This window comes from Schistocerca cancellata, chromosome 6 (assembly GCF_023864275.1).
Source record: "Schistocerca cancellata isolate TAMUIC-IGC-003103 chromosome 6, iqSchCanc2.1, whole genome shotgun sequence".
Classification (NCBI taxonomy): domain Eukaryota; kingdom Metazoa; phylum Arthropoda; class Insecta; order Orthoptera; family Acrididae; genus Schistocerca; species Schistocerca cancellata.
This window is the reverse complement of record NC_064631.1, coordinates 643,500,186-643,513,700: the sequence shown is the minus strand read 5'-3', so window position 1 is coordinate 643,513,700 and position 13,515 is coordinate 643,500,186. Positions and strand designations below refer to the sequence as shown.

General features: G+C 38.0%; 1 protein-coding gene across 1 annotated transcript in view; it reads right to left on the bottom strand.

The window, feature by feature from the left end:
• The window catches only part of LOC126190908 (synaptic vesicle glycoprotein 2A-like), a 188,471-nt gene that overhangs the window by 76,968 nt on the left and 97,988 nt on the right, over positions 1-13,515 (bottom strand). The window contains exons 7-8 of the mRNA XM_049931538.1: positions 10,826-11,004; positions 3,069-3,240 (exon numbers count right to left, since the gene is read on the bottom strand). Of these exons, the coding sequence (XP_049787495.1) occupies positions 3,069-3,240; positions 10,826-11,004 (351 nt within the window). The remainder of the gene's footprint in view (positions 1-3,068; positions 3,241-10,825; positions 11,005-13,515) is intronic.

Genomic DNA, 13,515 nt, shown 5'->3' with positions numbered 1-13,515 from the left:
AAAATTAAAGCAGCTGTTAATTGCTAAATGTTTGTACTCCATCAAGGATTTTTAATGTTGTATGTACTTTATTTCTACTACTAAACTATTATTATTGTTCATGTATGTACTGACTGACTATGTCCACGACTGTAAAAGTTATTATGGACAAATAAACCATTATTATTATTATTATTATTATTATTTCTTATACATGGTGATGTATGGAAATGTATGCAGTGTGACACTCTTCTATGTTGGTTTTACAGGAGAATGACAGCCCCTCTTAGAGAAATCGGGTTGTGGAAGAGAAACAAAGCAAATGTGCACCTGGTGTGTATCCCGGGAGTAATTGTTTACTAGGTTTCCTCTGACACCACCACAGGAGCAATTGAAAGCACATGCTGCAGTCAGCTTGAGCTCATTGCTCACACTAGCACCTGCCTGGGTTCGGAGTGCATTATCAGTTCTTTCTGGAGACTGGTTGACACAGTGAGGCTAGGTAACTTCAGTCAAGAGGTCTTGGCACATCTATTGAGCTACAGCATCATTCTGATAGATTGGGGCCCTTTGATCTGGAGATGAGTAGAGGGAGTTAAACCAGAGGCGTCACTGGTTCTGTGACCAGATCAGCCTTAGATTCCTAGAAGTGAACTAAATAATGCAGACTTGTGTGAAGTCACAGTAGGTATATCATGTGTCCACTATACACAAATACAGTCTCTTGGGTTGCACAGCAAGTGTGGAATGCATTAAAATAAAAATAAAATCGTCAGATAGTCACATAAACCAGCTATTACAGATCGTCAGATAAACCAATTATTACAGAATACCAGATGACAAACCAAAGAGTGAGAATCTCAGATATTAATTGTCAACTGCCATAGTTTTTGCAGTAACGTCCATTAGCTCATGTCTGTCATTGGAAGATGCCGGACACCACCTCTCATTATGAACTGAGAGTTGAAAACCAAAGTAGAGAGTGGAGGAGTTTTCAACAATATGTGAAATGTATAGTGGAAAAATAGATTAGATCCTCAGACAGATGAGTGTCTACAGCAACAACCAGAGGCATTAAATCTAGCAACACTGAAAGTGAATCTGAGCGGGAACTAATAGGGACAAGAGTAACTGTCCTTCTAATAATTTCCGGGTATGCAGCCGGATCCCGTCGACATTCTGCCACGATATTTCGGCCCAGAGACGTTACAAGAGTAACTGTGTTTAGTGGACTTGGTTATTGATTGGATATTTCTATTGACCACTAGAGTCAGACATATTGGTATTAGTGTCATTCATAGATGACCTTAATGTGATAGCCCAGAAATATCCTGAGGGTATGGGTACAGTATGTGTTGACTTTAAGATGCCCATGATCATGTGGGAAAACTATGTGCAAATCAGTGGCAATAAGGACATACAGTCCTGTGAAATGACACTGAATACATTGTCTGACAGCTGTCTTCAACTACTACTCTGATAACCTACATGTGAAATAGTAGTTTAGACCTCCTGACTTGTAAACAGACGTGGTCTTTCTGAAGTGTTACCAATGAGAGAGAGAGATAAGTGACCAGGATGCTATTACAGAACCACTGGTTACCAAAAGCTAAAAGGTCATCAGTAATGTTAGGAGTTGTGTGTGTGTGTGTGTGGGGGGGGGGGATTGAACTGATAGACAGTCACTATAACTTTGCAAATGTTTAATAGTTATATGAACATGCACATTACTTCTGAAGAAAAACAGGTATTGTGCACAGTATGATGGGACGCTTATGAACAGTGATAATTGTTTCCTACACTATTTAAGGATTTGCAAACACGCAGTCCAAATGGTGAGATACTTTATGAAAACGCAGTCCAAATGGTCAGATACTTTATGAAAGTAATTGCAAGTTATTTATGAAAATCCAAGCAGGATTTCATTAAGTAATAAACTTGGTTGTGCATGGTAGCTCATGATATCTCGTCTTTAGCTTAGTTTTACTTGTGTGGTGTTCTGACAAGATTTGTTTTGTGGGGCACTCAAGTGCATGGTCATCAGCACTCGTACAAAGTCCTGATTTTTATACAGTCCTATTTTTTCACAGTTCAATCTAGCCATTGTCCCTAATGATGATGATGATGATGATGATGATGACAACACAAGCATCCAACCCTGGGCAGAGAAAATCCTCAACCTGGCTGCGAATTGAACCCAGGACCCCGTGTCCAGAGGCAGCAATGCTAGCCACTAGACCATGAGCTGCGAACTCTCATGTGGTGTAGTTTACAATGTACCTTACACTCTTTGTTATGAAATTAAGCCCCAATCAAGGCAGGTGTGTTGGTGTGGAGTCTGTCATGAGTACCACTAGGTATTATTTTGTTTTCAAAACTTATACAATCTAAGTGATCAAAGATGTTGGCAATCTCACAAAAAATGCCAGCAGGAATTAAAACAGATTATTGGAGAAAAACCTCTAACACATCTTGTAAGTTGTGAGATCTTTTCAGAAAAAGAGTCCCTTTATTCTGTTGTGTACTTCTTATCAATAAAAATTGATAATTGAAATAGATGATTGTAGCTCTGTCTTGAGGGCAGTTTCTGCACCTGGCCTGACGTCTGTATTTGTCAGACTTACAGTACAGATGGTTTGAAAATGGACACAGGTGTCCAAAACTAGTCACTATCAAGGAGTACAACAGATACTTCTCAATGCAACTTATGACAATGTTTATTTCAATAACAAGACAAGTTGCAGACCTATTTTTCACCTGCAGCATGCTGAAAGTTCATAAAAATTGATGAGACTGAGGGTAATGAATTTACTCATTTTCATTATATTATTGGTTTTACTAGTGTACAATGCACTTGTTTCAGTAGGCAAATGCATGAGCTAAGCCACAAGCTATTACCTGAAGACAATGTACAAAACCTGAAACTGCCATTATTAAAGGTATTGATATAGTAACTATAATTTAGCCAACAACAAGTGCAGCAATCAACTGACTGTACCAGGACTTGCTTCTGATGAATAAGTGATTTACTATATCAAGTGACACAGGCATATTAATATTTTTAACATTTTTCTGTTATTATACATTACCACTCCACAGAATTCTTCATTTGAGGTTGTGGAAGAGGTTGAAACACCAGTAAATGATATCATTTCACACATTGACACAGATTCATTAGTGTTATTCATAAATTTGTGGTGTTCTATGTACTCCTCAGCTGATGCAAACATCTGCGGTAGCCAAAGACGTATAGTATTCACACTAAAAAGTAAAAAAGTACTAACTAGAAAAACTTGAAGCCAAATGGACATGCATGGTAATTAAAAAGTCTCACTGCTTTCTTTGTCCTTTACAACAAATATGTAGATCTATCTTTGTTCAACAAAAAATGTTCAAATATATTATATTAAATTTCAGAAGATATTACAAACATGCCTGGAAGCTGAAGAAATATTGCACTAATTACTAAAATTTATACACTTCTTTTTATTTTAGACACAGTCACACAATGTAAATAGAGTGATAATCAATTTTAGTTATAAATAGCTCATATGATTGCTCTGTTCATCAATGAATGACGTGCTTTGTCATGTTCTGGAGTAGAAAGAAGTGTATAACATGTAAATCACTATTCTCCATAGATAGTATGTAATTTTTTCCAAATACTAGTATTTATTCAAATAAATATTATTCCATTTGTACAGAAATTAGACAAAGATACATAACAGATCAGGACACACACATACACATAAAAACTAGAGCAGTCTATTTCATAGACAATTTTTCCCCTGACATACACATACTTCTAATCAGAGCAGCATCATTCATTCCCTTCACTTTGTCCTGTGGAGTAAGTACGCATACTTTCATTTCAGCTAACTCAGTATAACTGTGTATAATATAGTGTCTTGTCCAAACTATTGAGCTGTGGTGTATATTTATGCAAATATATATCTCTCAGTGAAAAATAATGGTAAACAGGAACAATTTAGGCTCATTTTGCAATGTTTATTTCCTTGAAATATGTACTGTGTAAAGTAATAAAAAAGTAGAGAAGAGGTGGTAAAAGTGGTAACCTTGCAATATGAGTTTAATATGACTGCAATCTGCCACAGTGTATTTTGGAAGAGATTCACCAACATTAATTAAGTTAACTATAAATAAAAATTTTGTAAGTGGTACTCCTAGCAAGACAGCTAATAGAAAAAACTGTTTAAATTACCTTCAACTACACTGAAAAGCCAAAGAAACTGGTACACCTGCCTAACATCCTGTGGGGCCCCTGCTAGCATGCAGAAGTGCCACAACATGACATGGCATGGACTCAGCTAATGTCTGAAGTAGTGCTGGAGAGAATTGACACTGTGAATCCTGCAGGGCTGTCCATAAATCCGTAAAAGTATGAGGGGTGGAGATCTCTTCTGAACTGCATGTTGCAAGGCATCCCAGATATGCTCATTAATGTTCATATCTGGGAAGTGTGGTGGCCAGCGGAAGTGTTTAAACTACGTAGAGTGTTCCTGGAGCCATTCTGTAGCAATTCTGGTCATGTGGGGTGTCACTTTGTCCTGCTGGACTTACTCAAGTCCGTCAGAATGCACAATGGACATGAATGGATGCAGGTGATCAGACAGGATGATTACGTACGTGTCACTTTTCAGAGTCGTATCTACACGTATGAGGGGTCCCACATCACTCCAACTGCACATGTCCCACACCATTAAAGAGCCTCCACCAGCTTGAACAGTCCCCTGGTGACATGCAGGGTCCCTGGATTCATGAGGTTTTCTCCATAACCGTACATGTCCAACTGCTCAATACAATTTGAAACTAGACTCATCTGACCAGACAACATGTTTCCAGTCATCAACAGTCCAATGTCGACATTGATGGGCCCAGACAAGGCATAAAGTTTTGTGTCATGCAGTCATCAAGGGACACAAGTGGGCTGGCTCCGGCCCATATTGATGATGTTTCGTTGAATAGTTCGCACGATGACACTTGTTGATGGTCCAGCATTGAAATCTGCAGTAATGTGCAGAAAGGTTTCACTTTGTCACATTGAATGATTCTCTTCAGTTGTTATTGGTCCCAATCTCACAGGATATTTTTCCGGCCACAGCGAAATCAGAGATTTGATGTTTTACCAGATTCCTGATTTTCAAGGTACACTCGTGAAATGGTTGTACGGGAAAATCCCCTTTTAATCACTACTTTGGAGATGCTTTGTCCCATTGCTCATGCACTGGCAGTAATACCACATTCACACTCACTTACATCTTGACAACCTGCCATAAAGCCGATCCAACAACTGTGCCAGACACTCGCTTCTTATATAGGCGTTGCCGACCACAGCACTGTATTGTGCCTGTTTACATACCACTGTATTTGAATACACATTCCTATAGCAGTTTCTTTGGCACTTCAGTATATAAATCGAGTCTGAGAAATTAAAAAAAAAAAGATTGTAATAAGTTTCATTTAGGCAAAATTATACACTGGAGAATACTAATGTCTGGTATTAATATAAGAACATTAAATACAACAACTTTGACTGATAAATGTGAATACATCATAGTTCTCATGAAAATGAGGTCAGAGATTGTTGGACTGAATGAATCAAAGTTGAATAAGAAAGGAAATAAAATTATTATAGAACTAATATGAAGTTTGCAAGTTTCTGGCTAACTGAACTTTTAGAACATACAATGTATGTTCAAAAAGTAATAGAAATTCTGTTATTTTGCATGCTGTATTAGTCAGATTCACTATGACCTCAGATATGCACCATCCATTTCCATGTTCTGGTCGCACCACATTTTCACATTCTTGTCACAGGCTAGAAGAACATTGTCAAGAGTTACAGAAGCTAATAAATGAAAGCAAATTCAATTACAAGGTGATAATAGAAGTTTCGAATGTGAAAGTAGGACAAAAACCATAGAATGACTTGTTAGCAGGAAACCTCACTTATCATTTCAGAAATGAGAGGTCATACATTAGTAGAATTTCCAAAGACGAACAGTGGGTTTGTTCCTTGCAGGATAAAACAAAGAGAAAATTGGACCAAATGGAACTAAAAAAAATTGACTGTTTTTTATGAATCATTAAAGAAATTGTATTTGATGTAATAGTTGTAACTCACTTCTGAATTTCAAGTGACCATAGACTCGTAACATGCAACAAACAAAAAGATAAAAAAGGTAGAAAGAAACTGATTTTTTGGGCAGGAAGTCATAAATGACAATCAGAATTCATTAAAAAATGCAGGTGTATCAGATGAAATTAAGCACAAATTCAGTACCATAAAAAGAAATGTTATACACATAAAAACAAAAGAGAAACTTCCATTTTAGTTAAAACTGCTGGAATGAGAGACAGTTGATGTATAAAACTATTCCCTAACATTTCATCTCCAACTGTGATAGACATCTTCAGAAGTAATACAGCGACTACATCAAGAGTTAAGAGGTCTCAGAATTTTTAGCGATACAGAGACTGCATTCCTGTTCCCCACATTATGCCAACTGCATGATTATCTTTGGCTTGTGCTACTGTTCTCTATGAAAAGCAAACAATCATCACTATGATGGTGAAAAGTCAATATCCATATTTTAACTAATTTAACACCTCCTTCTTTTCTGTTAAAATTATTATGGCATTCATAAATCTCTATGATCTCTCTACACATATGCACATGATAATGTGTAGTCTTTGCTAAAATGCTCATTTCACTGAATTCTCTATCATGATTTCCATCTCAGAAAAGAATGTTCTGCTATGGCTGATTTGTCTATACGTCTGAGGTATCAGTTTCTTGGGTGTTAAGCTAAGCAGGTGTTAATACTTCCTCCTTGTGTTTCCCATGTATATTTGCCCACAACCTGGAATTTAGCTCTTCATATGTATTCATTGTTTCAACTCTATACTTGGCCAAAACTTTCCCAATGTAAATCATAACCTTGTCAATAAATGGGAGGAAAAATTTCCTATTTGCTGGTGGTTGTTCCTCATTAGTCCTGGCTTTTGCTCTTCTAGGATGGAGTGCTCGATCCACTTCCTTACTGGAGTAACCATTTTTCTTAAAGATCATATGCAAGCGATAAAGATCATTTTGCAAATAAATCACCTCATTAACTTTAGCTGTATCCACCAAGGTTCTAATTAGAATTCTTTTTTTCTGTTTTGGGTGATGATTAGATTCCTTATGGCAAAATCTATCAGTGCATATAGCTGTCCTGTACACCTTATGGCCTAAAACCCCACATATGATCACAGATATATCCAGGAAATGAAGTTGCCCATTGCTCTCTTTCTTCATCGTAAATTGAATTTTTGGCTTGATGCTATTGAAATGTAGGAAGAAGACATTCAACACCTCTTCTCCACATGCCAATACCAAAAAGGTATCATGGACTTAGCAGTATCACTTTGCTGATCTTTTGTAGGCTGCCTGCAGTGCCTGCTCAAAAATCTTCACAAACAAATTGCCAACAACTGGACTATGAGGGCTGTCCATGGTAAACCTGTCAATTTGCTCACAAAATTCATTGTTTCTCTGGAAACAGGTTAAATAAAACTACTATATTGATCTGAGAAATATCTACCATATACAAAATAGCTTCATTCACAGGGAACATCACAATAAGGACACAATATCACAGCTGATCAGGAAATCACTTGAGCCCATGTTAATGTCTTTTAGTTTTTCAATAAAATACACTGAGTTTTTAATATAACTGTCAGCTCTGTTTGTGTATGGTTGGAGCAATGAGGCTAGATATCTGTCCACCTTCTGTGCACTCACAATAGGTCTCACAGCCTGAAAGTTTAATTTAAAGTTAACAGTGGCCATGGATGTGTACACTGTGAGGTTAAAAAGCAAAATTGACAATATTATGAAAATGATAGATTGCTACTTACCATATAGTGGAGATGTTGAGTCACAAACTGGCACCACAAAAAGGCTGCTACACAAGTAAGTTTTCGGCCAAAGACTTCTTGTGAAGTAGACAACACACACAACTGCCTCTTTTTGTACCCTAGAATAAGGAGTATCCAACTCACTGTCCTTCCAGTTCCTCTCACAGCAGTATTTTGCTGCCCACTGAACCTATGCAATGTCCTTGTCCATTCATACTTCACCCCTGCTCCTAACCCCTTCCCTCATGGGTCATATCCCTGCAGTAGACCTAAATGCAAGACTTGTCACATACAACCTCCTTCCAGTAACAAGCATTACCTATTCTGTCAAAGGCAGGCCAACCTATGGAAGCAGTCATGTGATCTAAAAGCTAAGATGCAACAACAGTGCTACAGTCTACGTGGACATGACACCCAACAAGATATCTGTCTGCATGAATAGCTACCGACAAACTGTGGCCAAGAAACAATTGGACCACCCATGTGCTGAGCATGCTGGCCAACACAACATTCTTCATTTCAATTATTGCTTCACATCATGTGTCATCTTGATCTTTTCTACCAACACCAGCTTTTCTGAACTGCCCAGGTGGCAATATATCCTACTTTCCCATTACTCTCCTAGCCTCAACCTTCATTAGTATTTGCCCTTCCCTGTTGGCACTTCAGCACTGCACAGCCCTCTATTCCACCAACGTACTCACAGTCTTCTTACTTCTGTCCTTTTCCACTCTCTACCTCCCCTCCTCCCCCCCCTCTGCCCTCCATCTAACCTCCTGACTGCACCAGCTGCCCTGTATTCTTCCCATCACATTCCTGTATACTCCCACAAGCAGCAGTTTACCGTTCCCCACACCTACCCTGCTGTTACTCCCCCTCTCAGTGTCCTCCTTACCCCCATCACCCAAATTGCTTCTCCCATCACGGACAGTTGCTCGCAGTCTGGCAACGGCAGTCTCACGCAGTGGTCATGTGTGTGAGTTGTGTTTGTGTGAGTGTATGTGTGTTGTCTATTTTGGAAAAAGGTCTTTTGCCTCAAAGTTCACTTGTTTAGCAGTCTTTTTGTTGTGCCTGTATGTGTTTCAGCATCTGCACTATATGGTGAGTAGTAATCTATCCTTTTCATACGAGGTGTGTTTGAAAAGTCTGTGCAAAAATAAAAACTACTTATGTGTTTGGGGTAAACCTTTTTTATTTTTGACATAGTCTCCTTTTAGACTTATACACTTTGTCCAATGCTGTTCCAATTTGTTGATCTCTTCCAAATAATAGGACCTGTCCAAGTCTGCAAAATAGTTACTAGTTGCTGCAATCACCTCCTTGTTTGAATAAAATCTTTGTCCCGCCACCCATTTCTTCAAATTGGGGAACAAATAGTAGTCCGGGGGAGCCAAGTCTGGAGAATAGGGGGGATGTGAAACGAGTTGGAATCCTATTTCCATTAATTTTGTGACCACAACTGCTGAGGTGTGTGCTGGTGCATTGTTGAGATATAAAAGGACTTTTTTGAGGTCTAATCTCTGGCGTTTTTCTTGCAGATCGGTTTTCAAATGGTCCAATAACAATGAATAATATTCACCTTTTCCAGATAGTCGATGAGGATTATCCCTTGCAAATCCCAAAAGGCAGTCGCGATAACCTTTTCGGTCTAAGGAATGCTCTTCGCCTTTTTTGGTACAGATTCTCCCTTGGTAACCCATTGTTTAGATTGTTGTTTGGTTTCAGGAGTCTAGTAATGTATCCATGTTTCATCCACAGTGACAAAACAATGCTTAAAGTACTGTGGCTTCTTCCTGAACAGCTGCAAACTATCCTTGCAATACTTCACTCGATTTCGTTTTTGGTCAAGTGTGAGCAATTGTGGAACTCATCTTGTAGATAGCTTTCTCATGTCCAAATGTTTATGCAAAATATTATGTACCCATTCATTCAAGATGCCCACAGCACTAGCTATCTTGCACACCTTAACTCTTCTGTCATCCATCACCATACCATTATCAGTGATTTCTGGAGTCATAACCTCCACAGGGCGTCCAGAACGTTCAGCATCACTTGTACCCATATGGCCACTCCTAAAATTTTGGAACCACTTATAAACTGTTCTAATCGAAGGTGCAGAGTCACCGTAATGTTTATCAAGCTTCTCTTTAGTCTCCTGAGGTGTTTTGTCTTTCATAACGTAATGTTTAATCACCACACGAAATTCTTTTTTGTCCATTTTTTGACAATCACTTGACTTCCTTGATTCTCACGAATGCCAAACACAAAGAAATAGACCAATATGGCTGAAACTTGGTGTGCGTTCTTTCCAAAGATGCTACTAACTAAACATGACCTAGATACGCGCCGGTGGTGCCATCTCTTATACTTTACACGGACTTTTCAAATGCCCCTCATAATATTGTCATTATTCCATCCTGGATTTTCCAGTATTTAAAAGGCAAAATTGTTTAACAAAAGTGTTGCATAGCATGAAGAGTTTTACTGCTAAAATTACAAAATGTACATTTCAAGACATGAGGTAACAGTTTACTTCCACTAACATATATCTTTTGAAATTATCATGATGAGGAAAATAAAAGAAATTATAGCTCACAAGGAGGCTTACCAAAAGTCATTCTTTCCATGTATCATCAAGAATGGAATGGGAAAGGGACAAAATGGTAGTGTTACCAATATTACCCTACACCACACACAGAAAGTTGGCTTGCAGAATATACATGCAGATGTAGATGTAGAACTGTTGTAAATAATGGCTTTAATTAACAGAGAAGGTACTGTTTTTGGGAGAGCATCTTCCTTTTCTTTTATACCAAGCAGATACTAATTATATTCCTTATTTTTGAAATTATTGAGTGTATTCATATTTACCAAAGGTAACATAATTTTACAGCATGCCTAAAAATCTACTTCAGAAACTTACCTGAGTAATGTAGAAAACTGAATTATGACAATCATGATTGTTCTATTCCGTAAAGGTTTCACTAACAGTCGCTTTGCTTCTTTCAGACCAGATCTTATCTGTGAGCAAGTACTCTTTCTATTGTCAGTGCTTGTTGATAACTCCATGTTTACGTAACTTTCATCTGTTAACTTCTTAACCTAAGACAGATATGGAGGAAAAAAATGAAATACTCTGAATCACTAGTTGTACTAAAGAAAAAAGTACACGTTATTCAAAAATTTTCCTGGAACGCATAAAAAGCAAGAGACAAAGAACTTTGCATAAAAATTATAAAAATGAGTATTCACTTGCAGAGAATGAAATACAGATTTTGATGCCTAGAAATGTCAAAATACTTAGAGGGTGAATTAACATATAAATTATTTGGAACAAACATAAATTGTAAACAAATAATGATGGGAAGCAGTCCTACAAATGGACAAACCTACCTATTGGTACAGTACATTAAACAGTTTGCCGGAGAACTAGCTACAAAGTCAGGGCATGAAAACATAAAACAGGCAAATTAAGAAACACCATTGCAACTAGGTGTCATAACCAGTTAATACAAAATACACAGAGACACAATGTACAATCACACTATAATAAAGGGACAAAGCAGATAGGAAACAGCATCGGCCATTTGAAGTAGACTGTGGGTCAACTCCACTGGAGTAAAGGTTGAAATTCTTTGAAATAATTTCTAATTTTTAGTTGCAGCTGATCATTAAGTAAATTTTCTCTACCAATAATAAGATGTTTAAAAATTTGCAGTTCTTCAAGGGTGTCTAATTTACATCCTCTGACTTCCTTATGCAGAGGTTCTGCATCTTTTAGAGGCTTGGGATCATGGGCCATTTGGACAAGATGTTCAGCAAATACAGATCCTCATGTTACATCACTGCTTTTAGTTGGCAGATGCTCTTTAAACCTAACAGACAGGGCCCTTCCTGTCTGGCCAATGTAATAACAGGGACATTCAGCACAAGTGATCTACGTCTGTAGAAGGACTCTGTCCGATACTTTGTAATATCTAAAAGTCTAGATTCTGCGTGCATGTCTGCAACCCAGTGGCTCCTCTATGGGGTGAGTAGCAATCTGATCTATATTACATTGTCATTCTGTTCTGGATTTTCAGTTGTTTGGTTCAATTTCTGCAATATCCATACACTGTTCGAATAAGCAAAACTTGTGATTTTTGCTGTAGTGATATATCAAATTCTTCATTTTTGCATTTGAAGCATCTCAAATTTGATAGAAAATATTGAATACATATTCCTTAATTCTGATGGTTTAGTCCAGACTTTGCTTTGTTAGGAACTGTTTTCAACAGCAACTATACTTATGCTGAAGCTCTGTCTGTCTGAAGAATTTATCCTTGAATAGAGTTGTTGAAAAAACTGGAAACCACTGAAATCAATTGAATACTACTTTTATAAGGTTCGATGCCTATGGTAATTATCCATAGAAATAGTCTCTTAGTAGAAGTTTTCAGATGTAAACTGTGTCACATGTGGTTCAAACTAAGACACACTGCATGGTCCTCCACTCTGTATGCAGTAAACATCAGTGCACAAGATTGCCACTCCCAAATATAAGTTCATATTTCCACTATCAGTAATTTAGAAGGTGGACTGTAAGTCACCAAGAACATACTTGCACCCATAAATTATTTATCAGAATACAGTAGTTATTAATTGAGTACCTAAACTATTCATTTATTTCTCTGTTTTATTTTTGGATGTATCTGGCCTTTCATAGTGGACTTCAAACAAAAAATTTCAAAAATTAATTAAAAGACTATTAGTTAAGTATTTGTATTTATTGCCTGCAATATTTATGGATCTGTAGATGGAATGCCAGTCACAGCACCCACAATCATTGCTTTAGCACAACAGATCGTGGCTAGAGTAACAGAATGTAATATTTTTGAATAACTATGACTTTATCGTAGATTGCAGCAGTGCCTGCATTTGAATTAATTGCTAACTTAGTAGCCAATGCATTAATGGCAAAAGTCAGTACCAAAGATCTGTGAACCAGGTCAGAGCTATTGGGAAAATATATTCTTTGTCTCTGTAGTGCGATATTGTTATAAGCTCTTTCACACCATTTTGTGGCCTTAAGAGAGTATCACTTTGGTACTAATAATACTGTTGCATTGTTCTATAGCTTGAAACATATTTGGGTTCCATCACTGTTGGTATGAACCGCAGTGACTACCTGGCAGCAAGCCTCTGAGACTGCCAGAGTAATCCCATCTGAGAAGTACAACACAACCACCAGTCCCTGTTTAAAACCTCAGGCCCTTCCCAGAACTTCTCCTCTGAATCTATTTCACTCCTTACCTCTATGACACCCTGTGCACCCACCTGCTGCATGCTCCCCAAAATTCACAAACCCAAGAATTCTGGACCCCCACTGTGGCTGGTCGTTGTGCCCCCAATGATAAATTTCAGCTCTCATATACTAACACCTCCAACCCACTGCTTGTAATCTAGCCTCCCATGTGAAAGACACCAAGCACTTCCTTCACTCACTCTCCTGACTCTCCACTATCCCCACTCCTGTACCTTCAGGATCCCTACTCATCACTGTTGACGCCACCTCCCTGCACATCGGCATCCTTCGTGCCCACGGTCTTACTGCTATTGAACACTACCTTTCCC